Source organism: Pelophylax lessonae (assembly GCF_965119305.1).
Source record: "Pelophylax lessonae genome assembly, chromosome: 4".
NCBI lineage: Eukaryota > Metazoa > Chordata > Amphibia > Anura > Ranidae > Pelophylax > Pelophylax lessonae.
In genome coordinates, this window is record NC_138771.1 from 528306627 (window position 1) to 528328871 (window position 22245).

General features: G+C 45.0%; 1 protein-coding gene across 1 annotated transcript in view; it reads left to right on the forward strand.

Moving 5' to 3' along the window:
* Window positions 1–446: 446 nt before the first annotated feature.
* Window positions 447–22245, forward strand: part of EFCAB6 (EF-hand calcium binding domain 6) — a gene marked incomplete at its 5' end in the record, with an annotated part of 240295 nt that continues 218496 nt past the window's right edge. The window contains 4 exons of the mRNA XM_082254131.1: window positions 447–494; window positions 5673–5823; window positions 12604–12824; window positions 16550–16641. Coding sequence (XP_082110257.1) covers window positions 447–494; window positions 5673–5823; window positions 12604–12824; window positions 16550–16641 — 512 coding nt within the window. The remainder of the gene's footprint in view (window positions 495–5672; window positions 5824–12603; window positions 12825–16549; window positions 16642–22245) is intronic.

Below are 22245 nucleotides of genomic sequence, written 5' to 3' on the forward strand. Positions count from 1 at the left end.
ATGGAGCTCTATAAGAGATAATGGAGTTCTATAAGAGATAATGGAGCTCTATAAGAGATAATGGAGTTCTATAAGAGATAATGGAGCTCAATACGGGCCAAATGTCAACCTTTCAAAGACGAGCCTGCACATGTATGATAATGTAAGCCTGGATCTTCCGATCCTCCCATAAGCTTAATTGACTGATAAAATAATAAATTAAACTTTAAATAAATTATTCTGTACTTCTTTCCATTTTTGAGACATGGATCTATTTAATTGTACAGTTGGCAACATATGGATTTGTTGCCTAAAATGTCTTGCAGCGCAGGGTGGACTTGTTTTGTTTTTGTTTTTTTTCCACCAGTGACGTGATGTACATGGAGTATTTTTTGTTCTTGTTGTGTTTGTGTGGGTTTTGCAGTGTGCACTGTTATTTCAACAAGCTTTATTTTTTCCAATAGACAATGGAACATTCATCATATAGACCTTCAGCACAGCCGTTCCTGTCACAGGTATGTGTCAGCATTTTGGTTTTCATATGTAAGGACACACTTTATGTAAAATTGGAACATGGACACCCCTCTGCACCCCACAGAGCAATCCAGCAGAGCAGAGAGCCACCGGCATCATAAGATGGGTGGAGGAGAGGGGCATGGCTTTGTTCTGACTTTCAGAAAGTCTGTGTATGTGTCCAGGAGGGCTTTCGTTCTTATAAGGTCTGCATTGAAGAATGGGAGGTGTGTAATCGCATCTCAGGGATTCTGAGTATTTATGTATAATATTTCACAGCATTTTTCTTGTGTTTTGTCAGGTTTTCTTTTATTAGAACTAGGGAGCGACCGATATATCGGGGGCCGATATGCACTTTTCCCAATATATCGGAATCGGCCCCCGGAGGTTACCAATATTGCCGATATTTGGGGAAAGTGCTTGTACCGGGGTGATGCCTGCAGCTAGAGGCAACACCTCGGTACCGCTGTCCATAGCCGACGGTCGGCTGTCTTGTAATGACAACCGATGCGGCTGAGAAGCCGCTCGGCTGTCATTACAAGGAGTGGGAGGGGACGCCCCCCCTCTCCTGCTGCCTTTCGCGGCTCACGCAGGTCTCCTGTCCCACCTGCACGGCTGCCGAAGACCTGATCAAAGCTGCATTTGGCTCTGATCGGGTCTCCATGCAAAAACTGTCTGGCGCCAGATTAAAAAAAAATGACAGCACTCAAAACAGCCAAACAATGCTTTTAAGAGCAGAGGAGGGGTTTGGGGTCTTTTAGACCCCCAGATCCCTCCACAAAAGTACTTGTCAAAAAAAAAAAAAAATTTTAAATGTACAAAAATATTGGCCGATACCGATATGCATTGGCCAAAATATCGGTATCGGCAACGAAAAACCGATATCGGTCCATCACTAATTAGAACACACTTCCTATTTAAAGGTCATCTCCAGCCTAATTTCTGTTTTGCATTGGTGTTGGTGGGTAAAGAATTCCAGATTTGGATATTCTTACATAGTTACATTGATCTAGCTCGGACCAATATAACCATGTATATACTATACCTGTGGGATCCCTCTAGGAAGGAAATCATTGTAGTAGACACCACTACGCCACTAATCTCCTCTTGCTTCCAGGTCTTGTGCCAAGCGGCTGCCCTGCTGCATTGTGTGTACAGGAGGTCATCTGTTGGGCACAGGTGCCATTCAGGGATCTCTATACATTTTCTCAATGAGTGTAAAACCTTCTCTGCTTGGACAAGGAGGGGAGGTGGGGTGGTGACATCACACTCTAAACATCGTCCAATCAAAGAATGTGTTGCATGCACTGAAAAAATGCAAAGTGTTAACTGAATGTTGCCTGTGCCAAGCAGGCGACCTCATGTGTTTACGATGCAGCAAGGCAGCCGCTCGGGACAGGACCTGGAAGCAAGTGGTGATCACTAAAGTAGCTACAGTGATTTCCAGCTTCTAGAGCAGTGATGGCGAACCTTGGCACCTTAGATGTTTTGGAACTACATTTCCCATGATGCTCATGCACTCTGCAGGGAAGGTGAGCATCATGGGAAATGTAGTTCCAAAACATCTGGGGTGCCAAGGTTTCCCATCACTGTTCTAGAGGGATCCCACAGACATGGTTTATACATATGGCACTTTTCCACTGCTAGTACCGGCTCGGCTCCACTCGGCCCTGCTTGGTTCTGTTTGGTTTTCCACTGTATGGTACCGCATGGTACAGTGTTGGAACGGTTCGGTACGGTTTGCTTTTCCACTAAAGTAAAGTGGGTGGGATAACAATGATTCTCTGACCAATCAGTGGCTAGTAGTGACAAACAGTCAAGGCTGCATGCAAAGGATTGTGGGATATGGCACCAGTACGGCCCTCTTGGAACCACAACTGAGGTGGTACTGTTTAAGCAAGCCGTACTGGTCGGTTCCATGTAGTTGAAAAGCGCCGCCGTACCGTACCGAACCGTTCCAACACTGTACCATGTGGTACCATGCAGTGGAAAAGCACAAAAGCGAGCCAAACCTTTCGGTTCCATGCAGTGGAAAAGCGCCATTTGTTACACTGGTCCTAGCTGGATCAATGTAACTATGTAAAATGTCCACAACTGGATTTCTTCTTTAAAGCTGAACTGTCACCATTTATAAAATGCCATGTAAGACAGTTGGACGGTTTGTTTCTCTCTAAAAATCGCACCCCATGTTCATTTTTTACCTCTTTTTGGCTTTGGTTTCTTTTCAAGTACCCAGGACGTCTGTCTGCAGGGTGGTGCTACAGGCACTGGTCTGGGGGAAGGATGGAGGAAAAAATGTTTCACCTACTCGGTAGGCCCCAATACACTTGAGTTTTCACTTAGCTGAGTGAATGAGGTGACACTGAGTGAAAATTCACTTTGCAAGAATACCCAATGCAACAAAAAGTAAAAAAAATAAAACATTTTTTTGCTCTCACATGATTGTAGTCATGCTTTACCCCTTTAGTAAATCAACCCTATGGAATGAAATTGTTATGTAGCTGCAGATGGGAGATAGAGGCGTGTCAGTGACTGCACTGGCTCCCCCCTAGGCCGTCTGTCTGCAGGGTGGTATTACAGGCACTGGTCTGGGGGAAGGATGGAGGAAAACACATTTCACCTACTCAGTAGGCCCCAATCCACTTGAGTTTCCACTTAGCTGAGTGAATGAAGTAAAACGAAATGGAAATTCACTTTGCAAGAATATCCGATGCAAGAAAAAGTTAAAAAAAAATGGATTTTTTCTTGCACATGATTAGATAATTGAAGTCATGCTTTATTTAGTAAATCAACCCCGAATGGAATTGTAATGTAACTGTAGATGGGAGATAGGGGCATGTCTGTGACTATACTGCTCAGTCATATATGGGCTTTTGTATACAGTGGTCACAGACATTACTTTTCTATCCTACTTGAACTATCAGTAGGGGAAACTTCAAATGACAAATTACCAAGTGTATAATAAATATGAATGTAGTTTAGGATAGCTACAGATCGGAATTAAAGTATAACTAAAGACAAAACTTTTTTTTTTTTTAAGTTTTGTATAGAGGAGAAATGGATTAGAACACCGGTCAGTTTTTACTGCTCTCTGTGCCGCCGTTGGGGAGATTCACCGTGTACCGTTCTCATTGAAAGTGAAAGTAAAAGAAAATCTCACATTTTGAGTTGACACCATCAAGTAATAGAAGGGAAATCTTCAATGGTGACACCCCAGGATTTCCTAATTTGAAAGAAATTTCTCTCACTTCCTGTTTTGGCTATGGGGGAGGAAGTGAAGGTAAATCACCCCAATGAGACACAGATGTCAAAAAAAACCCAGACAGGGGTTATAAACTTATATATTAAAAAAGAATAGCGCAACCATGCAAAAGAAATGACTATTAAATATGGAGACAATCCATAAATAAAAATGGGGGTTTAGTCCCACCATATGGCCATATCGTGCTCAAGCCCACCACTGCGTCAAAGTACCCCATTATCAGTGGGTCCTACACTATCCATAGAAAAGGGGTGAATCCAGCCTCTCCAACCCTTGGAGACAACACTCCTTGCTGGGATGGATGTGCTAATGCACTACAAAGGACTCCTCCTATATCTACTTGATGGTGGACTCTGATAGAGTACAGGTGTTTGTGGGGGGTGGGATGCTCAACCACAGAAGTCTGGTCAGACTGAATACATAATAAACAAGCAAAAAATTGGGGGAGCAAGCCCTGAACATGTATATCTAAAGCCAGTGCAGCTATGGACCACGCAACTTATATATTAAAAAAGAATAGCGCAACCATGCAAAAGAAATGACTATTAAATATGGAGACAATCCATAAATAAAAATGGGGGTTTAGTCCCACCATATGGCCATATCGTGCTCAAGCCCACCACTGCGTCAAAGTACCCCATTATCAGTGGGTCCTACACTATCCATAGGGGTTATAAACTTCCTTTTACTTTATCCAAAAAAAAATAAAAGTTTTGCCTTCAGTGACACTTTAAATCACACATTGGAGAGTTTGGTGGTGCGATTTGCCATTGGTTCATGTCTCTTTTAGACAATCACAAGCACATAGCAAATATGTCACAGTCTCGTAGCCAGTTTCTATGTTTATTCAACAACCCATTCAGGTACATGACTTTTTAGTGGTCGTGGCAGTTAAAGAGACCCTGTCACCAACGTAAAAAGATTTCAGGTAAAAACACAGAAAAATCAAGTATTTTACATGCTTAGTTGCAGTGTTTGTTTTTTTTTAGTATGTGTAAATGTTTTCTGTTTTAGATGCAATGTGCCTTTGAAGTCATTCATTCATTAGCACCATTTATGCATAGTATGTATTTGGAATTGCTTATATATCCTTTATATGCTTTATACAGTATGTTCTGCCCTTGAACTTAATAGAAATTTTGACTTCTCCTGGAAGAGTCAATTCCCTAGCACAGCCCCCTCCTTCCTTGCATATCATTGCCCTCTTACCTGGAAGTGTCCAATTACTGTCTGTGTTGGCCCAGCTCCTCTGACCCTCCCCCTCACCTCCCAGCATAACCTGAAGCTTCCGGGGGAGGAGCGAAGGGGAATACTATAGAATTTTGACAGCTCTGAGTCTGTTGACATCACATCCAAGATGGAAGCACCCAGCAGCAGTCTCAGAGCTTTTGGGTGTATACACTAGAGGAGCTTCTCCTGGCAAATACCATGCATAAAATACACTGCATGCATGTATAATCTTAAAAAAAGATAGTTGTTGGAATAAATGGTCTGTGTCTCTTTAAACAAAATTGGCAGTTTTTAAAGGGAGATTGAGCATGTGATTCAGGTTTCCTACAACCATAAAAACCCCCCCCCATAACATCGAATTTGGGCAGAGCTGACCTTTATTACCCAGCCTTACTGTGATTGACGGCACTGTGATTTACATCTCTTATGTGTCAGTCAATAAATCTCATTTGTGAAGGCGCTCAATTTAGTAGGCATTAACTGTAGCTTAAAAACATAGCTGAAATCTTCAGGCAGTGAAAGGAATAAAGATTTAATGCACCATTAATGTTGTTCCTGACATCTCCCACATGACTAATTTTACTTCCTGCCAATTAATTATGCAAGAAATTATTCCAGTTAATGTACCGTTGCATATTTTATTTGTCATTTTCTATTTTTTTTTATTAATTTCTTTATTTTGTGACAGAGCGCCAGGCAGCCCACAGTGATGAACTCTGGGAGTTTCAGGGACTTGCGCCCCCTCACTCGCGGAATCATGTTTGCTGGGCGGCCTTTGTCCTCTACAAGTAGAAGTTTGTCTCGTCCTAGTACTTCATCTTCTGTGAGATCTTCCGTGTGTAAGTTTCATTTATCACCTGAGACGCACACACACACACACTCACACACACTCATACTCTCTGACACTCCTCTCCTGCACATACTGAGCCTTGTCATACTCTTCAGCACTCCTCTCCTGCATATTCTGGCCAATGTCATACTCTTTGGCACTCAACTTCTTCACATACTGGCCCCAGTCATACTCTCCAGCACTCCTCTCCTGCATATTCTGGTTCCTTTTATACTCTCTGGCATTTCTCCCCTGCACATACCAGCTGGCCATACTCTCCTGGGCTCCTTCCTATGCAAACTGGCCCCTATGATCCTCTCCAACACTCCTCTCCTGCATATTCTGGCCAATGTGATACTCTTTGGCACTTAACTTCTTCACATACTGGCCCCATTCATACTCTCCAGCACTCTTCTCCTGCACATACTGGCCCCTGTCATACTCGCTGGCACTCTTCTCTTGTTTATACAGGCCACTATGATACTCTCCAGCATTCACCTCCTGCACATCCTGACCCCTGTCATTCCCTCCAGCAGTATACTCCTGCACATCCTGACCCCTGTCATTCCCTCCAGCAGTATACTCCTGCACATCCTGACCCCTGTCATTCCCTCCAGCAGTATACTCCTGCACATCCTGGCCCCTGTCATTCCCTCCAGCAGTATACTCCTGCACATCCTGACCCCTGTCATTCCCTCCAGCAGTATACTCCTGCACATCCTGGCCCCTGTCATTCCCTCCAGCAGTATACTCCTGCACATCCTGACCCCTGTCATTCCCTCCAGCAGTATACTCCTGCACATTCTGATCCCTGTCATTTGCTCCAGCAGTATACTCCTGCACATCCTGGCCCCTGTCATTCGCTCCAGCAGTATACTCCTGCACATCCTGACCCTTGTCATTCCCTCCATCAGTATACTCCTGCACATCCTGGCCCCTGTCATTCCCTCCAGCAGTATACTCCTGCACATCCTGACCCCTGTCATTCCCTCCAGCAGTATACTCCTGCTCATCCTGACCCCTGTCATTCTCACCATCAGTATACTCCTGCACATCCTGACCCCTGTCATTCCCTCCAGCAGTATACTCCTGCACATTCTGATCCCTGTCATTCGCTCCAGCAGTATACTCCTGCACATTCTGATCCCTGTCATTCGCTCCAGCAGTATACTCCTGCACATCCTGGCCCCTGTCATTCGCTCCAGCAGTATACTCCTGCACATCCTGACCCTTGTCATTCCCTCCATCAGTATACTCCTGCACATCCTGGCCCCTGTCATTCCCTCCAGCAGTATACTCCTGCACATCCTGACCCCTGTCATTCCCTCCAGCAGTATACTCCTGCACATCCTGACCCCTGTCATTCCCTCCAGCAGTATACTCCTGCACATCCTGACCCCTGTCATTCCCTCCAGCAGTATACTCCTGCACATCCTGACCCCTGTCATTCCCTCCAGCAGTATACTCCTGCACATCCTGACCCCTGTCATTCTCTCCAGCAGTATACTCCTGCACATCCTGGCCCCTGTCATTCCCTCCAGCAGTATACTCCTGCACATCCTGACCCCTGTCATTCCCTCCAGCAGTATACTCCTGCACATGCTGACCCCTGTCATTCTCTCCAGCAGTATACTCCTGCACATCCTAACCCCTGTCATTCCCTCCAGCAGTTTACTCCTGCACATCCTGACCCCTGTCATTCCCTCCAGCAGTATACTCCTGCACATCCTGACCCCTGTCATTCCCTCCAGCAGTATACTCCTGCACATCCTAACCCCTGTCATTCCCTCCAGCAGTATACTCCTGCACATCCTGACCCTTGTCATTCCCTCCAGCAGTATACTCCTGCACATCCTGGCCCCTGTCATTCCCTCCAGCAGTATACTCCTGCACATCCTGACCCCTGTCATTCCCTCCAGCAGTATACTCCTGCACATCCTGGCCCCTGTCATTCCCTCCAGCAGTATACTCCTGCACATCCTGACCCCTGTCATTCCCTCCAGCAGTATACTCCTGCACATCCTGGCCCCTGTCATTCCCTCCAGCAGTATACTCCTGCACATCCTGACCCCTGTCATTCCCTCCAGCAGTATACTCCTGCACATCCTGACCCCTGTCATTCCCTCCAGCAGTATACTCCTGCACATCCTGACCCTTGTCATTCGCTCCAGCAGTATACTCCTGCACATCCTGGCCCCTGTCATTCCCTCCATCAGTATACTCCTGCACATCCTGACCCCTGTCATTCCCTCCAGCAGTATACTCCTGCTCATCCTGACCCCTGTCATTCTCACCATCAGTATACTCCTGCACATCCTGACCCCTGTCATTCCCTCCAGCAGTATACTCCTGCACATTCTGATCCCTGTCATTCGCTCCAGCAGTATACTCCTGCACATTCTGATCCCTGTCATTCGCTCCAGCAGTATACTCCTGCACATCCTGGCCCCTGTCATTCGCTCCAGCAGTATACACCTGCACATCCTGACCCTTGTCATTCCCTCCAGCAGTATACTCCTGCACATCCTGGCCCCTGTCATTCCCTCCAGCAGTATACTCCTGCACATCCTGACCCCTGTCATTCCCTCCAGCAGTATACTCCTGCACATCCTGGCCCCTGTCATTCCCTCCAGCAGTATACTCCTGCACATCCTGACCCCTGTCATTCCCTCCAGCAGTATACTCCTGCACATCCTGGCCCCTGTCATTCCCTCCAGCAGTATACTCCTGCACATCCTGACCCTTGTCATTCGCTCCAGCAGTATACTCCTGCACATTCTGATCCCTGTCATTTGCTCCAGCAGTATACTCCTGCACATCCTGGCCCCTGTCATTCGCTCCAGCAGTATACTCCTGCACATCCTGACCCTTGTCATTCCCTCCATCAGTATACTCCTGCACATCCTGGCCCCTGTCATTCCCTCCAGCAGTATACTCCTGCACATCCTGACCCCTGTCATTCCCTCCAGCAGTATACTCCTGCTCATCCTGACCCCTGTCATTCTCACCATCAGTATACTCCTGCACATCCTGACCCCTGTCATTCCCTCCAGCAGTATACTCCTGCACATTCTGATCCCTGTCATTCGCTCCAGCAGTATACTCCTGCACATTCTGATCCCTGTCATTCGCTCCAGCAGTATACTCCTGCACATCCTGGCCCCTGTCATTCGCTCCAGCAGTATACTCCTGCACATCCTGACCCTTGTCATTCCCTCCATCAGTATACTCCTGCACATCCTGGCCCCTGTCATTCCCTCCAGCAGTATACTCCTGCACATCCTGACCCCTGTCATTCCCTCCAGCAGTATACTCCTGCACATCCTGACCCCTGTCATTCCCTCCAGCAGTATACTCCTGCACATCCTGACCCCTGTCATTCCCTCCAGCAGTATACTCCTGCACATCCTGACCCCTGTCATTCCCTCCAGCAGTATACTCCTGCACATCCTGACCCCTGTCATTCCCTCCAGCAGTATACTCCTGCACATCCTGACCCCTGTCATTCTCTCCAGCAGTATACTCCTGCACATCCTGGCCCCTGTCATTCCCTCCAGCAGTATACTCCTGCACATCCTGACCCCTGACCCCTGTCATTCCCTCCAGCAGTATACTCCTGCACATGCTGACCCCTGTCATTCTCTCCAGCAGTATACTCCTGCACATCCTAACCCCTGTCATTCCCTCCAGCAGTTTACTCCTGCACATCCTGACCCCTGTCATTCCCTCCAGCAGTATACTCCTGCACATCCTGACCCCTGTCATTCCCTCCAGCAGTATACTCCTGCACATCCTAACCCCTGTCATTCCCTCCAGCAGTATACTCCTGCACATCCTGACCCTTGTCATTCCCTCCAGCAGTATACTCCTGCACATCCTGGCCCCTGTCATTCCCTCCAGCAGTATACTCCTGCACATCCTGACCCCTGTCATTCCCTCCAGCAGTATACTCCTGCACATCCTGGCCCCTGTCATTCCCTCCAGCAGTATACTCCTGCACATCCTGACCCCTGTCATTCCCTCCAGCAGTATACTCCTGCACATCCTGGCCCCTGTCATTCCCTCCAGCAGTATACTCCTGCACATCCTGACCCCTGTCATTCCCTCCAGCAGTATACTCCTGCACATCCTGACCCCTGTCATTCCCTCCAGCAGTATACTCCTGCACATCCTGACCCTTGTCATTCGCTCCAGCAGTATACTCCTGCACATCCTGGCCCCTGTCATTCCCTCCATCAGTATACTCCTGCACATCCTGACCCCTGTCATTCCCTCCAGCAGTATACTCCTGCTCATCCTGACCCCTGTCATTCTCACCATCAGTATACTCCTGCACATCCTGACCCCTGTCATTCCCTCCAGCAGTATACTCCTGCACATTCTGATCCCTGTCATTCGCTCCAGCAGTATACTCCTGCACATTCTGATCCCTGTCATTCGCTCCAGCAGTATACTCCTGCACATCCTGACCCTTGTCATTCCCTCCAGCAGTATACTCCTGCACATCCTGGCCCCTGTCATTCCCTCCAGCAGTATACTCCTGCACATCCTGACCCCTGTCATTCCCTCCAGCAGTATACTCCTGCACATCCTGACCCCTGTCATTCCCTCCAGCAGTATACTCCTGCACATCCTGACCCTTGTCATTCGCTCCAGCAGTATACTCCTGCACATCCTGACCCCTGTCATTCCCTCCAGCAGTATACTCCTGCACATCCTGGCCCCTGTCATTCCCTCCAGCAGTATACTCCTGCACATCCTGACCCCTGTCATTCCCTCCAGCAGTATACTCCTGCACATCCTGGCCCCTGTCATTCCCTCCAGCAGTATACTCCTGCACATCCTGACCCTTGTCATTCGCTCCAGCAGTATACTCCTGCACATCCTGACCCTTGTCATTCCCTCCAGCAGTATACTCCTGCACATCCTGACCCTTGTCATTCCCTCCAGCAGTATACTCCTGCACATCCTGACCCTTGAAATTCCCTCCAGCAGTATACTCCTGCACATCCTGACCCTTGTCATACTCTCTGGCGCACTTCTCTGGCACTTTTGTTTTGCACATACTGGCTCCTGTCATAGTCTCTGGCATTCCTCTCCTGTACATACTGATCACTGCCGTAACTTTCAGCGCTCTTTTCCTGCACGTTGGAAACAAAGCGTAGGCAGTATAAATAATGGTGTGTATAATGCAGTCTGTCACTATGAGTAACCCAGCAGTTCTGTTACTTTGAGTACTCCCCAAACTTGCTCATCCATGTCTTTATGGACCTTGCTTTGTGCATTGGTGCGCAGTCATGGTGGAACAGGAAGGCGCCATCCCCAAACTGTTCCTACAAATATGGGAATATGAAATTGTCCGAAATGTCTTGGTATGCTGATGCCTTAAGAGTTCCCTTCACTGGAAATAAGGGGCCAAGCCCAACCTCTGAAAAACACCCCCACACCATAATCCCCCCTCCAAGTGATTTGGACCAATGCACAAATCAAGGTCCATAAAGACATGGATGAGCCAGTTTGGGGTGGAGGAACTTTACTGGCCTCAACCTGATAGAACTAACATCAATGCCTGACCTCACAAATGCGCTTCTGGAAGAATGGTCAACATTCCCATAGACGCACTCCTAAACAATGTGGACAGCCTTCCCAGAAGAGTTGAAGCTGTTATAGCTGCAAAATGTTGGGCCAACTCAATATTGAACCCTACAGACTAAGACTGGGATGCCATTAAAGTTCATGTACATGTAAAAGCAGGTGTCCCAATACTTTTGGTAATATAGTGTATGTATATAGCCACATGAAAGCAGACCTCTGGGCAAAAATACCACAATAATAACAAATAGACTATTAAATGATAAAATAACAAAACAATCATTTGCTACAATATTTCTCTTCAATTTAGAGATTTCCCCCACGGTAAGTTTTTCTGCCACTATGTGTCCTCAATCTGAGGGCCCAGCATAGTAATAAGCTCATCTCTCTGTCACTCCGCTTTCTCCTCCTATCAGCATCCTTCTCTTCAGCACATAAACTGATTCAGCTTCTTGTGCTGCTTCTTCTGCTCCCAGTCTGAGCTCTGCTACACAGGGATTGCAAGAGACCAATCAAGTTTAGTTACTTACACTGCTTGTATTTACTATACATTGAAGCATGTGATAATGATTACAGAGCTGCATTCTTTTGTGTCTATATCTGCCTAGAGGTCATCTTTAAATACTTCCCGACTGTAATTCATAATCCAGGATTCATACACCAGGCTGGTCACAGGGAAATCTTGTGAAAAGCTAGGCACATGCCCATATTCAAATACAGCCTTAGCTTAAAAAATTCCCAATTTCCACAATAAAAAACATTACCTCTGAAATCATGGTAATGGCATTCACTGATCGGTGACTTTAAGGCCCCTTTCACACTTGTGTGACTTGTCCTGCGATTTGGGACTGCAAAGTCGCATGACAAGCCCTACTCCATGATTTCCAATGAGTACCATTCATATCTGTACAACTTCAAGTCGCAACGACTTCAAAGTAGTCCCTGCACTACTTTGGGCTGATTTTAATGCGTTTTGAGGTCCAAAGACATAGGCATTGCTTCAAGTCCAGTACAAATTGCGGTAAAATTGCACAACTTTTAGTTTGCACAAGTGTGAAAGGGGCCTAAGAGGTACATGCTTGCTAAATTTCTTATTCTTTAGCCACTTCTCCTCCCTCCACCTCCCTGGTGATTGGACAATGAAGGAGCAGCAACACACTTATAAGGTCATAATGAAATGTTGGTTTCATGTTTTTAGCGTCTTCAGTCCTCTCTGTCCCCGATCCCAATCTCACCACTCAAGAAATAGAACAAATAATATTCCAAAGAGTTAACGAAATTGAAGAAGATTTAAAAAATGCCTTCGTGACTTTGGATGTTGATCAGATGCATTCCGTCACCAAGGGGCAACTGAACCGAGTTCTGAAAAACTTTGTCATAACACTGACCCAATCACAGTTTGATGAACTGCTGGCTAAGGTAAGATCACTGGGCCTCATATTTACTGTATCTGCCTGTTGCTTGTAAAAACACTCCTATTTTTAGATAAAGAGGTTGTAAACCCTTCCATGCTGTATCTCCAGTGAAGTGACTGGTTTCAGGTGTAACACAGATGGAACATAAGTTGTACCTGTTTATCTGCAGTCTTCTCTTCTCCACATCCATTCACAGTCCAAAATTTATCCGGGCTGTCAGAATGCAGGGGGTGGAGAGCGAAAATTACTCTCCGCAGAGCTCAGTGATCAGAGCTGAGAGCTGATTGGAGGGAAGAGACACACCCCTCTTCACACAGCGCATAGAAATAGAGCTGAAGCTGTCTTTCTGCTGGCGTTCAGACCCCCCCCCCCCCCCCCATCACCATTTTTCTCTTGGTGTCAGAAAAACCTGTCCGCTGTGATTCGTACAGATAGCAGAGGATTGAGGCAACAGGACAGAAATGACACTTAATGCTTTGGATTGAGGCAAGCACACACTATAGAGGGATATGCTTTGTTCATATTTCATGTGTGAGGTTTACAACCACTTTCAGAATCAGTTTTTTTCCAGCTGAGCTGAGCAGCCGCTGGGTTGTTATTACAAGGAGCGGGAGAGAACGTCCCCTGGCCGAAGACTCGAACAAAAACCATTTTCTGCTTTGATCCGGTCTCTGATTTAGAAACCTGGAAGCAATGTCATGACATCACTTCCGGTTACTGGAGCCTTAAACATTTTGTTATAGCATTCAAAACAGACAAACTTGGCACCATCCTTCATATTATTATATAAAAAAATTGGGCTACCTTTAGGCTCGGTTCACACTAGGTCGCTCCGACTTCGGGGGTGACCTGTGAAGTCGCGTGCAGCGCGACTTAGGCGCGACTTGCACGGACTTCCTATAATGAATGTCTATGCAAGTCGCCTCCAGGTCGCCCCGAAGTGGTACAGGACCCTTTTTCTAAGTCGGAGCGACTTGTGTCACTCCTATTAGAACGGCTCCTGTACTACACAGTGGGAGCGTGACGGACCGCGACTTGTTAGGCTGACAAGTCGCGATCCAAGTCATACCAGTGTGAATGCGGTCTTACTGTATTGTTTTTTTTTTTTTCACTTCATGAAAGTGTATTTTTTTCCAAAAAAAATGCATTTGAAAAACCGCTGCGCAAATACCGTGTGACATAAAATATTGCAGTGATCACCATTTTACTCTCTAGTGTCTCTGCTAAAAAAAAAAATATATATATATATATATATATATATATATATATATATATATATATAAAAATATAAATGTTTGAGTGTTCTAGCAAAAAATACAGATTTGGATATGTAAGAAACAAATGTCAGACAAAGGCTTAGGCATGAAGGGGTTAAACACAGTACAATCGCATATGCGAAAAAAAAATAGACTGAATATATTTCAGTGAGTCTTTGCGGTGTTTTTATGTGTGTTGCAGCATGCTGCATTTTTCCCAGTTAAAGATATTGGAATGCACATAAACACACCACAAATGCAGGTAAAAATACTTAGTTAAAGAAAATCGTAATTCTTGCAGAAAAAAACATGTAGTGCACCACAGATGCACTTCAAACATTCTGGAAATGCATGTAAAAGCACATTACAGAACAATCCTTTACAGCAGATGCAGTTTCTGAATGCAATAGGAATGCATATACAGGAAAAATGAATATATTTCATGGAATATAGTTTACACCATTACAGTATATCACGTGCCTGAATGCACCACAAATGCATGTAAATGGAACTCAGTATAAATAATGCCTAAAAAATCATCATGAATGCACTGAAAACATGCTTGTAATATTATAATTGCAACCAAACATGCATGCAGAGCTGTAAACTGAACACGGGGATTGCAATGTATACAAGCCCTGAGCAGCTTCATGAAACTGCAGGGCACAGCTTGCCATTGCCCTGGCCAACAGCTTAGTTCTAGAGATTACAATGAGAGAGTGGCTCTTCTTGGGTAAACAGCAGAACTCCGCTCTCAATATGACAGCCAGCTCTGTATCAGGAGTGCCAGCACCTGTCCTTATACACAGATTGCAGGAGAACACCTGTCAAAGTGACAACAGAGCTCCATTGATTACACTGGCAGAGCTGTTCTATCAGTGGGAACTGCAGGACTGAGCTGTTAGGACTCGTTCACATGTGTAGGGCCCTCTGAAGAGCGATGTGTGTTGGATTGCTCTTCAGTGGACATTTGACAGGTGTTGAGGAGGCACTATGTGGCCTCCTTACCACCTAATTTAACTCTGTATATGCCACATCACGGCCAATCACATGTATTGCACATGAAACAAAAATCTACAATACACAACCGATCCAGGCTGGTCCGTTCACATTAGCCCCAAACTCATCTCCGGCTGTAGATGCTGGTCCAGTTCACAGCTGAAATACTAATGAAAGAGGATGGATGACCGCACTCCATTTTGCTGAAGATCCAAAGCTTTATTGTAGAAAATTGATCCTAAAAACATTTTTACGGCTCCATTGATCAGGTGCAGGCATTAACACGTTTCTATCGTTAAAAACCCCTTTATGCCGTTACCTGTCTCTGTGGACCTGTGAAAATATTTTTATGATAGATTTTCTACAATAAAGCTTTGGATCTTCAGTAAGGTAGAGTGAGGTCAGCCATCTTCTTTCATATGCATTGTACATGGTTTTGGCACGACTCTAGACTTCCATTGGTTGTGTTTTGGTGGTGGCAATGCACGCTGAATGTGAATTGCTGTGTACATTTGGCCGCGGTATGTGTACAGCCCCAAGAGGGTGTATGCCCAGGTTTAGGCTGGCAATTGAGGGGGAAAGGGAATCTATGGCTCAACAGCTTTAATTTACCACCCCTCTAGCCACAAGTGTGAACACAGCTTTAGTGTGACAGCCAAGTCTCTCTTTATTGTTTCATGGTTAGGTTGTAGCCTTCATTAGTAAATTATTGGTATGTCTAAAATGTAAAAAAAATAAAAATAGAAATGTTAGCTCTTTATTAACCCTCTATTTTTTTTAACTACTTCTTTGCCTCTTTTTTTTTTCATTAAATTTTTTGTTCAAAGTTCTGGATAAAATGGTAGTTCCTCTGTGAAGTGTTCACTGCTTTCTGTGTTCCTGTTAAAGAGTAAACTCAAAGACATAATTTGTACCAATAGGTAAGCCTATAATAAGGCATACCTATAGGTACTGTAAATATCTCCTAAACGTGTACCATTACGGAGATATTTACATTACATGCAGCCGATGACATCATCGGCGCATGCGCTCTGAAGGAACGGCCAACCAAGCCGTCTCTTCAGATACCTATGTCGTGAATGATGGTTCCCCCGCACATGTGCGGGAATGACGCCATCCCGGTTCCAGCCTGTCACACAGTCGGAGACCGCGGACCCGGAAGGAAAACTGGGTGAAGATGGATGCTGCCTCCAGCGATAACATCGTATTGCTGGAGGGCTTCGCTTTCAGGTTAATCTCACATTATGTGCTAGCATGCGATGCATACTAGCACATTATGCCTTTTACCTTGCAGGTATGAAAAAAAAAAAAAAAAAACAACCGCTTTAAGATTTCCCCTCATTTCCTGTTTCAGTGGCTCCCTAAATAAATATATTATTAAAATAAAATAATTCCTATTAAAATCTTGTGGCCTTTTATTACTTCTCTTCATTTTTGTTGAAAAGTTGAATTGCTTCCATTGCTTTGTTCTCAGATTCCCGTCAATGCTAATGGCACCATTCCATATCTTGACTTTTTGGCCAGATACCACCGAAGTGGCAGCAGCATGTCCCGGGTAAAGAGGAGGTAAGTGGAGGGACATGGCTTTTGTCTCTTAGTGATTAGCAAACAGTTACACACATAAGATATAAAACAAATCACAAGTGGGAATAGGACAATGCCTTAAATCAGCTGCGATTAAAGTGGGTGATTTGCTTTGTGAGGCTTCTGTAACTATAACAAGTGCAATAAATCAGAATCTGCTGGCAAAAAGTCAAATATTGTCTCTATTTACTTATTGTATGTCATATTGAAGTTTGCACCTGTAGCCTGGCCTGACAGTGACACCGATGTCACATGAAAGAAGTAGGAAACTAAGCAACTCCATTGTTTGTTTGGTAGGAGCTGTTGTAGAGACTGGGAGCTGTCCATGGTAGAGGAATTGCTGAGTACAATGAGAACCTCCTATGGTATTAATAATCCTGTTTACAGCTTTGTTACAAATGCACAGTAAGCCCATAGAATATGAAAGCATATGAAAAGAGCCTACATTACAGTAAAACCTTGGATTGAGAGTATCTGGGTTTGAGAGCGTTTTGCAGGACAAGCTAATTTTTTTATAAATTCTGACTTGATAAACAAGTGATGTCTTGATATAAGAGTAATGTCACGTCACAACAGAGTATAAAAGAGAAGAGAGGCTCCTCTAAGACCCCGTTCACATTAAGTCGCTCCGAATTAGGGGGCGACCTGTGAAGTCACGTGCAGCGCGACTTCGGCGCAACTTGCACGGACTTCACATAATGGAAGTCAATGCAAGTCGCCTCCAGGTCGCCCAGAAGTAGTACAGGACGCTTTTTCTAAGTCGGAGCGACTTGTGTCGTTCCTATTAGAATGGGTCCTGTACTACTCAATGACCGCGACCATGCACGACTTGCCAGGCTGACCAAGTCACCTGACAAGTCGTGCTAGTGGGAACCGGTGTTCTAAAATTTAGTCGGACCCGTGAAAATTCCGGTCTCTTCCGGGGACGCTCCGTCACCACCAGCTGCTGCGAGCCCTTCTGCGAGCCCCGGTGCGCATGCGCACAAGGCATTTTAAAGGTCAGATGAAATTCTAAGACTTACGAACAGCTGACTGAGAGGAGGAGGGGCTGAGGTGGGACGCATACACCACCGCGGGAAAATGTTACAACACCGCTGCGTCATCGAGCAAGGAACATGTTGCAGAGCGGACTTAGAGGAGGCGGGAAGAAAGTGAATACTCATACTAAATAGTAATGATAAAAAATGTTTAGTATTTCTTTTTTTTTTTTTTTTTATCATTACTATTTATTATGAGTATTCACTTCCTTCCCGCCTCCTCTAAGTCCGCTCTGCAACATGTTTCTTGCTCGATGACGCGGCGGTGTATCCGCCCCTCCTCCTCTCACTCAGCTGTTCGTAAGCCTTAGAATTTTATCGGACCTTGAAAATGCCTTGTGCGCATGCACACCTGGGCTCGCATCAGCTGGGTTATGACGCAGCGTCATCGGAAGTGACGAGGGTCCGGAATTTTCATGGGTCTGACTAAATTTTAGAACACCGGCACTAAGTGTAGCAATATGGTTACATTTAATGAAGGTACAAAATTTTTTGGTTGATGATTAGAACGGGCACATCTAAGTTTACAGGCATCCAGGGTAAAGCTGTCCACATAGACCATCCTCTACACCGCCATAGACTTTATTCCTTTCACACTGTGCTCCACGAGCGTTTCAAGCCTCGCTTTCAGATCGCTCTACTGCAGGGTAGTCTTCCCGGTCACGACTGCAGACTGACAGCGGTGAGAGCCTGCGGTGGGGAGGATAAATGGAAAGCTTTACCCCGAATGCCTGCATTCTTAGATTAAAGGTAGAAAGCCTAAGCGCTAACCATAGAACAAGATGTAGTAAATGGAGAGTAGATAGACAGTGGATATAATGTGATAAAATCTGACTAGCAGCCAATTTTCTGTAGTGTCACCACATACATAAGAAAATCTGAATTCAATTAAATAAATCTGCGCTAATCTATCACACATAATAAAAATAAATAGCAATTGTGATAAATGAATAAAATGATAAGATCACACAATGAATATAATAAAAATTCACCCACAAATAAAGAATAACATCATAAATAAATGATGAAAAAGTGGGGATAGCAGTTGAAAGGTGAATGTGAAACTAAAGTGCACTGTGCTGAGATGATCAAATAAATATATTCATCAGACAAAGAAATATATCATCACAAAAATAACATCTCAAAAGATGCTGGGACGTGGATGTAGCAGTTAAAGGGTGACAGTGAATCTAAAAGTGCACTGTGCTAAAATACAATAAATGTACCAAAAATATATTAGTAAAAACATATGTGGTAAACGGTGCTTATTCAATCCATACAGGAGGGCGGTAAGATGAATAAATAAATAAATAAACAAAGTGTCCTTGTGCATATAAATGAATGCGTAAAAGTTCATGTGCTCTCAAAGTGAGATAAAGTGGAGATAAGTAAAGTTGTCTTCACAGTGGAGGGAAATATATCACCTGGGTGTGAGCATTTATCCATAAATAAGTGTAATGGCCGCTCACCTCCAGAACACTCATAAAGAGCGTTTGTAATAGATATCACAGTATTCTCTGCTGCAGGTACTTCCTCCACATTTGGGGGTCTGGATAGAGGGGTCACTATTTGTTTTCTCCTTATCTCTTTAACTCTTTAAACGGTACCGGTCCTCCGGTGAATGTAAGGGGGGATCCTGGTGGGGTTTGAAATCAAACGTATTCTTTTAGCAAAAATTTGAATCCAGGGTTCCTAATTCTCCGCACTCCTCAGCTCGCGCCTCACTCCCCAACCAAGCCAGACACGCCTCCCAGTTGCTCCCAGCAAGAAGTGCCACTTTCTAACATTTAAACTGGAAAATTGGTCAGAAAACATGGACTTTAGTGCCGGTTCACACTATCGCGGCACGACTTCGGGGGCGACCTGTGAAGTCGCGTGCACCGCGGACTTCAGCGTGACTTGCACGGACTTCATATAATGAATGTCAATGCAAGTCGATCCGAGGTCGCCCCGAAGTAGTGCAGGAACTATTTTCTAAGTCGGAGCGACTTGAGTCGCTCCTATTAGAACGGTTCCCGTAGCACTGCATGGACCGCGACTTGTCAGGCTGCACGATGTAGACACTCTCCTTTATCCCTTGTCCATTTTTTGTGGCGCTGTCCAAAATTGAGGAGGTGGTAGGGAAATGTGATGGTCTCCTAGGGCTTAACCCATCAGTTGACCCTCTCACCTGTTTCAATATATTGATTCATCCTCACGAGCATTATTCACAGCTTGCAGACAAATTGATCTTAAAAGAGAAGTATGGCTTTAAAAAAAAAAAAAAAACATTTATGATCGCTCAGTTCTGCCCTTCCTATCTGAGCAGAGAGCCCTGACTGCCAGTCACTGGCTTTCTGCTGTCCTCTGCAGCGCTCACTGAAGTGCTGAGCTGTGAAGGGGGTGGGAGGGGCTGGCTCAGGATCTCGGGAGATCGCTAAGAGTCTCGGTCCTGGCTTCTGGGTGAATCCCGAGCCTGGATCGGCTCTGTGATGTTAGCTGACAGTGGGCTTCACCTTGCAAAAAAGCTTTGGCTATACTTCTTTAAGTGGATCTTACTTTGATCACCTGCTCTCTCTGAATGGATAACGGATCTAGTTTGAAAAGCACACTTACTACCTTAGGAATTCTATGCAAAGGTTTGATGCAATATGGTCCCAGTGGACTGAGTGTCTCCAAGTGCCTTTTGGGTCTTTTTTCTTTTTTATTGTTCTCTTTAAGTTAATCCTATTGAGTTGTAATTGGCAATGTCAAGGCACTATGATGTCTAAAGTACCTGAAATCTTTAGTGGACATTTTTGTTCCTTTTATCTCTCTGAAGGGCACTCTTTTCTCTTTCTGGTTCCTCCCCAAGAGGCGGGTTGTTTCTATACTCTTAAAGTGGAGTTCGACCCTAAATTTATACTTACCTCCATCTTCTCGCTCCGGGTCACCTGAAAAACAAATGGATAATCGCAATTTTTATTTTTTTTTACTTACCTCGTATAGAAGAAAATATACTTACCTTACTTCCTTCTTCCTCCCCTCGGCGGCCACGGCGATTCGTCACTTCCTGGCTTTGCAATGATTCCTGGGAGCTGAACGTCATCGCTCCCAGGAATCAATGCGCCTGCACCGGCCCCGACGTCAGTTCCGGTGCACGCGCGTCATTCCCTTCTAAAGGGCATGCCCAGAAGCTGTGGAGGGATGACGCGCGCACCGGAAGTGACGGCTGGGCCGGTGCAGTGCATCGTGGGACCGAAGAAGACGGAAGAGGACGTAGAAGAGGATCGCGCTGGCTTCAAGCTGCCCACACCTGAGATGGCAGCGCTGGACAATACTTTTTCAAGGTAAGTATTTATCCTAAAAGGTAAGTGCAACCCGGGACAGATCAGAGGCTAGCCATTGTGGAATGTACTAGCCCTGACTGTCCCGGGGGTATTTTTATTTAAAAAAAGTATTCCCAGGGTGGAACTCCGCTTTAAGTGTAACATAAAAAAATCTTTCTAAATAAAATCTGATGTAAAAAAAAAAAAAAAAAATAAAGCCATTATACTTGCCTGCTCTGTAAAACATTTTTTCACAAAGCAACCCTGAACCTCCTCTTCTGGGTTCCCCAGCTGGAACTCCTGGTTCCTCCTCTCTTTCGAGTGCCCCAGTCCAAGCCACTTGCTATGGAGGCACTTGTGCGGACTTGATCCTGAGCCAGGCTGGGTGTGTATTTTGACTCCTTCCTCACAGGATTTGATTGACCGCAGTGGAAGCCCTTGGCTCCCGCTGCTGCCTTTATGTCATGTGAGGACAAAGAGAGAGCAGCACTACTAATTTTGGGCACATTGCTGGATCAGAATCAGGGGCTCAGGTAAGTATTAGGGAGGCTCGGGGGAGCTGACCATAAAATGTTTTTTTTTAACCTTCATTCAGAGAATGCAATAAGGTAGAAAACTTTAAGCCTTTAAAACAACTTTAGGTGTATTTTTTTTTCTTGAAAATTTGCATTTGATAAATGGCTGCACAAATATTGTGTGACATAAAAAATTGCAGCAACCACCATTTTGTTTTCAAGAGCCTCTGCTTTGAGAAAATAAGCAATGCTTGGGGGTTCTAAGTAATTTTCCAGCAAAAAATGCTGATTTAATATGTGAAAATGTTAAAATTGGTCTGTACATGAAATGATAAAAGACATTTTAGCACTGTAGAAAGGTGGTCAGCAATGCTAGCCCCCTTACTTCTGTCATGATAGCTTTTCAATAATGACTAAAGTAAAATAAGCTTATTACTTTTATTATGTTGGGCCCTATTTATCAAGATGTGACTGTCTGTGTTCCCTAATATAACCAAAATCCGTTCTGCACTGGCAAATGACAACTGGTGTATGCATAGCCAATATTTTTTCTGTTAACTTTGGAATTGGTGGGGAAGGATTCAAACTCCTGTCAGGTTATAATACAGTCACAAGCTCCGTTGGAGAGATTCCTTCATGTTGTGTCTGTACTGATTCCAGCTGCTGGGTTTGACAGCTGTGAGCAGATAGCTGTGGCTGCTGAGCCTGAACACTGTAATGACAGGCTGTCAGCAGCTGCAGCTATCC